General features: G+C 39.5%; 1 protein-coding gene across 1 annotated transcript; it reads left to right on the top strand.

The window, feature by feature from the left end:
• The first annotated feature begins 331 nt into the window (after positions 1 to 331).
• LOC131683776 (angiopoietin-2-like) lies at positions 332 to 3,233 on the top strand. Its single transcript, XM_058966071.1, has 6 exons — positions 332 to 417; positions 1,115 to 1,428; positions 1,488 to 2,263; positions 2,316 to 2,586; positions 2,645 to 2,908; positions 2,972 to 3,233. Exons 1-6 carry the CDS (start codon positions 403 to 405, stop codon positions 3,153 to 3,155), a joined length of 1,824 nt encoding a protein of 607 aa, XP_058822054.1. The 5' UTR covers positions 332 to 402; the 3' UTR covers positions 3,156 to 3,233.
• Positions 3,234 to 6,038: the final 2,805 nt, after the last annotated feature.

The raw sequence follows: 6,038 nt of genomic DNA, 5'->3' as shown, positions 1-6,038 counted from the left end.
TATTATACCGAGTTGTCATTAAAAATATATAACCCCAAATAATTTAAAATGTACTCGGCACCATCTACAATATTTCTCCCTTTTTATTCCTTTTCGACTGATAATAGCATAACTGGGTCCATTACTGCCTATAATGGCAAGTCAGTCTCATGTAGATAGGGAATCCCATAGAACATAGGACTGACTTCACATGTGCGCATTGACACTGCGCATAACTTTGAGCAGCTCTTAGTCTTCAGAATCCTGCAACATTATTTGTTTTGCCGGCGTTGATGGCGTCATCACATCAAGCGCTTCCGAAATACGTTGGACTTCAGTTTGGTTGTATCGGTTAACGGGAACAGATCTAGCTTTTCGCTCCCAAAATTGATTCTTCTAAAAATAGTTACATTTGTCCAAGCTATGAAGCCTTTGGTGGTAAGTTATTAAAAATGTTTGTTATAAAACAATTGAGTCTAGCAAGTACTATATTGTCTTTCATAAACACTATTAATTATATAAAATAGATAATCGACAAAGTTTGATATTACGCTATGAATTATTAGCATTTTTTACAATAACAACATTGTGTGCCAAAAGAGCTACATCAAATTTGAACTCATTTTTACGAAGTAAAAATTGCCAAATGAAGCCAAACGAAAGTATGGCATTGACATTCGATTTCAGAATACTTCTGGATACCGCATCGAAATAAAATGATTTGTTTTGGATGCTATTTATAGATCCGAATTCTTAGCACCGGCAAACAGACGCGTTGTTTGGTTTTGTTTTGATTTCCATGCGGGATGCATGGTGCGTATGATGGCGCCATGCGCTTACTAAGTAGATAGGGTAGCTGACCACATTGCTGTGCTATGGGGTTGAACAATGGATTTTTATTTTCGTGATTTTATATTATGCGATTGTCCAACAATCAACGGGCTATCTCTATAACGGAGTCATTATAATGCGATTTTTGGAGATATTTCTATTTTTACTTGCACGCATCTATCGCGTAAAACTTGTGTACCAAAATATTTTTGTACGCAACGATGTTTTCTATAATACTTTATTTGACTAGTTACAATACTGGGTTATTTCCTTGAATTAAGCTATATTTCTTACTTACTTCCAGCACATTTCAATTTGCATCTTGGCGTGTGTTGCACAATACGCGTTATGTGCAAGTTTTCCCGAACATAATTTATCATCGGATGATATCAAGAAGCAGCTGCATGATGTCAAGGAGCATTTAGAGAAATTTAATTCGCATTATTTATTACATCTCGAGCAACGCATGCTGAACATTCTGACGACCATGACCAGCCTCGATTCCAACGTGAAGAATCTCCAAGAAAAATCACAAGTTTGGGACGTTTTCCAACATCACATTGGAGCATGGAGCGATCACATAAAATCGGTGGATCAGAAGATGGATTTGCTTAAAAAGTATACTAAAGAATTTGGCTGATAAACGAAAAATAAAAACAATATTGTACTATTTTTAGAGCTCACGAAAGCATACCTCCTTCAATGGATACTCGTTTATCGAATCTAGATTTCAAGGTTCAGCACATTTTCGACAAAGTCAACACGATAAATGAAAAACTGCACGACATAACTAAAACGGTGTACGCCCTATCAAGTTCTTATCGTGGTCGGCGAAATGACCGAGAGCCCATTGATCAGGACGCCGTTATGGCGAAAATCAGTAGCCTACAAAAACAGCTTAATCGTTTGGAAACGAGCTCAACGAGCTGCAACAAGAAAAATAACAACTGTAATGGCAAAGCAAAAAAAGAGGTTCAAGATTTTGAAGACGATCTGGATGATTTCCTTGACAAACTAGCAACTAAAAAATTGAAAGATCTTGCAGCAAGTAGAAAGCATGGTCGATCACTTGATAACCTTTCGAATTTACTACGTTCAGTTGACGAACGCACGATTAGAATCTATGATTTGGAGGCTAATCAGTTCGAACAAATTTTGAGTTGCTGCAAACGAACTGATCATGAGATTACAACGTTTACCAACAGTGCAGATATTCTATTGAAGCGAATAGAACGGCTAGTCATCACAGTAGATGGTAAAATTGAACAACGAAATAATCAACAATGTGTTAATTTGGGCATGGAACCGGCGGAATCGGAAGACGTGTTACAAATAACTACTGAAGGAAGTGGCGATTCTGCTAATACAGGAATCGGGGAAGAAACTATTGCGACCTCAACAGAAAAAGAATTTGAGCCAACAACAGAAGAAGTCAGGAACTCCGAAATTGTAGGTAAGTACATTATGCGTACATTGATGTGCCATTAAAAACAAGCGATTCGTAGATTTCCACCAGCCAAACAAGCAAGGATGTCATCAGCTAACGACAAGAATAGACGGCGTCTACACTTTCAGCCAGGCTGAATTAAACGATGCCAACCGCGATTTCAATCGCCGATATTGTAAGTTCGCCACCGATGGTCCAGCGTGGACTGTTATTCAACGTCGCAAACCGAACGACCTTCAGGAAAATTTCAATAAATCTTGGAACGAGTACAAAAATGGTTTCGGCGATTTGTCTCATGAGTTTTGGTTTGGTAACACCTTTATCCACATGTAATATCTAGTTTCATAATTTTGTGCTACTATTTTTTTACCAAATTATCCGTTTTAGGCTGACATACGACGATAATGTAGAGCTGAGAATAGAAGTGGAAGATTTTGATGGAAACAGGGCTTATGCAGAGTACAAAACATTCAGAATAGACACGGAAAAATTTAATTTCAATCTCATGATCTCAGACTACCAGGGTAACGCTTCCGATGCGATGGCATATCATAACGATCAAGACTTCAGCACATATGATCGGGCAAACGACAAATCCAACGGATCATTTTCGTGTGCTTTAAGTTATGGCAGTGGATGGTGGTTCAATAAGTAAAATTCTTTGAACATATTGCTAGAAAAACTAAAGTTTTCCTTGAATCATCTAAATTTTAGTTGTGCGGAGGCAAACCTGAACGGTAAATACTACATCGACGATCCGAGGTCTCACAAATCAACGGGAATTTTATGGGAGACGTGGCATGAAGATTACTCACTGAAATCTTCCACAATGATGATTCGGTCTAGGGAAAGCTGGATTACGGAAGACGAGGAAGCTTCACAACCGCAGGATCCATGAAGGTCGATGACGAAATAACGCATTTGTTTAATAATATTCTTATGTTTTTTACGAATAAAAAATGTAAAACGTTGGATGAATAGATAACCAAGTATTTAAAATTCTTCATTTATTTATTCTTCTTATTTTCATCTGACCTATGTTGGTCTACATGAAATGTAGTTGAATGGGAAAAGTCCATTTCAGGATATACTTCAGAAGCAATCCTCAAATGGGCGTAAAAACCCATTATCTTTTCATATGTTCACACCTGATTACAATGGATTCACACTACAATAAAATATAATCACATAGTACACAACACCACAAAAATAAAAAATACAAATATTACAAAAAATGAATCTTAAAATCTAAGTCAACCTTCTTAGTCTATTTTTGAAAACATCACAAGATACAGAAAAGTGAAAATGGTCATAAACACTATTAAAAACATTACACATCGCCCTAATGGGTTCGTTTTGGCCGTACTTGGTGCGTTGAAACTCGAGTCTTAAAAAGTTATGCGATCTGAGACTTCTCGGGGGCACATTGACATTTATTTGTGAGAGAATATCTGGAGCATCTATTTGGCCAGTTAATATCTTCCCAACAAATACTGCTCTAAATGTGTTTCGCCTTTTGGCTAGGTTTTCCATATCGAGCAGACGACAGCGATCGATGTACGGTGGTAGCTCTGTTGGGTTACGTCACGGCAGAGTTCTAAGAGCAAAACGGAGGAATCTGGCCTGCACTGCTTCTATTCGGTTGATCCAAATGCTTGTATAAGGACACCAAATGGGTGCTGAAGCTTCCAAGACAGATCGCACAAGTGAAAAATAGAGTGCCCGCAAACAATATGGATCAGTGAACTCTTTGGCGATTCTTATAATGAAACCGAGATTTTTTTTTTTTATTCAAATCGTTTATTTGATAAGGCACGTTGCGTTAGCTTAAAGGTGCCAATTTTGTTTTGTTTTACATTTTAAATTGCTTAAAACTAGGGGATTACATATTGATTTTTTTAAAATGATACTAATGCGATTTTATAGCTATCTTATATATCTACACAAGGGGATAATATTATTTTCGTAAGATTAGGGGGGTCATTTAGTTTTTGTGGCAATATGGTTTGACATTTTTATCAGTGAGATTATTGGAGCAAATAATGTTTAATTAAGGGGGACAATTTTTTACGACTAACTTAAAACTAGGAATAACTAGAGGGCATGATTGAATTTTGTAAAGATTCGTAATTATAGTTATTTTTGTGGGTAGTAGAGTTGGGCAATTTGAACGAGATTATATAATATAATAGTTAAAACTAGAAGAGACAAGAAGAGCTAAATGCTTCGTGATGATATTGGGGGGGGGGGGGGGGTAGGGTTGTTACTTCTGGGTATAAGAGTCAGGGGAGGGAGGGTAGACAAAGATGGCAGGGAGAGAAAATTATTTCAGTTTCAGGCATCGTGAGATCAACGGATGGATTACAAACTCGGGTGGCCTTAATCAGGGGAATCATGTACTGGGACGCCGGGTGGTCCTCCTCAAGATGGCAGGGGTTTTTCCAGACGATTTCGTAGTACGGCTCAGATGTGGATCGGCTACATTTCGAGTTAAGCGTGTTATGTTCGTGCCGTAGGTCCCGTGTTTGTTGGCTCATTCGATACAGATGCTTTGATACAGGTGGAAGAGCGTTCTGAGAATGATAAGGAAAATTACAAGGGGCAGTTAGACTTGTATATTGATGGTTTTCACAAAGGTGTATATAAGGGACATATAGAGAACATCGCGGCTTGCCAGCACATCTCGAACCGGGACGTTGGTTGGTCTTCCTCGGGCCCGCAGGGTATCCATTAGCCGAGACCTAGCGGAACTGTACTCGGTGCACGCCCAGACAATGTGCTCGATGTCGTGATAGCCGTCGCCACAAGCGCAGATACCACTATCCACGAGCCCAATACGCCGGAGATGTGCATCCAGCGTGTAATGGTTTGCCATGAGTCGGGACATCACACGAATGAAGTCACGACCCACATCCATCCCCTTGAACCAAGGTTTCGTCGATACCTTAGGGATTATCGAATGTAGCCACCTTCCCAGCTCTCCGCTGCTCCACGAAGTTTGCCAACTTTCGAGGGTTCTCTGATGAGTAATACTGAAAAATTCGCTGAAGCAAATTGGTCTTTCGTAAACGTCTCCTTCTAAGGCACCCACCTTAGCTAAGGAGTCTGCCTTCTCATTGCCCGGAATGGAGCAATGAGAAGGGACCCATACCAAGGTAATCTGGAAAGAGTTGTCAGATAAAGCACTCAGTAGCTCCCGTATTTTCCCCAAAAAATACGAGGAGTGCTTTCCATGTTTCATCGAGCGAATAGCGTCAATGGAACTGAGGCTATCCGAAACGATGAAGTAATGGCCTGCGGGTAATGTTTCAATGACTCCAAGGGTATACTGAATGGCAGCTAGTTCTGCGGCGTAAACTGAAGCAGGGTCACTGAGTTTGTAGGAGGCGGTGAACTTTTGATTGAAAATACCGAAGCCAGTGGATCCTTCGAGGTTTGATCCGTCAGTATAAAACATCTTAGAACAGTCGACTTCTCGGAATTTATTATAAAAAATGTTTGGAACCACTTGTGGGCGTATGTGGTCCGGAATTCCACTAATCTCGTTTTTCATGGATGTGTCGAAGAAAACAGTAGATTCAGAAGTATTTATGAAATGCACACGGTTGGGATTGTAAGAAGAAGGGTTAATATTCTGCGCCATGTAGTCAAAGTACAGGGACATGAAACGGGTCTGAGAATTGAGCTCAACAAGCCTTTCGAAATTTTCAATCACGACCGGGTTCAAGATATCGCATCGAATGAGCAATCGATATGAGAGTTCCCAAAATCGATTTTTCAA

This window comes from Topomyia yanbarensis, chromosome 2 (assembly GCF_030247195.1).
Source record: "Topomyia yanbarensis strain Yona2022 chromosome 2, ASM3024719v1, whole genome shotgun sequence".
Taxonomy (NCBI): Eukaryota; Metazoa; Arthropoda; class Insecta; order Diptera; family Culicidae; genus Topomyia; species Topomyia yanbarensis.
This window is presented reverse-complemented; position numbering and strand designations above follow the sequence as displayed.

Coding starts and splice junctions, on each gene's coding strand:
- LOC131683776 (XM_058966071.1), top strand. Junction 1,429..1,487: donor AAGATGGATTTGCTTAAAAA/GTATACTAAAGA, acceptor TACTATTTTTAG/AGCTCACGAAAGCATACCTC. Junction 2,264..2,315: donor CAGGAACTCCGAAATTGTAG/GTAAGTACATTA, acceptor AGCGATTCGTAG/ATTTCCACCAGCCAAACAAG.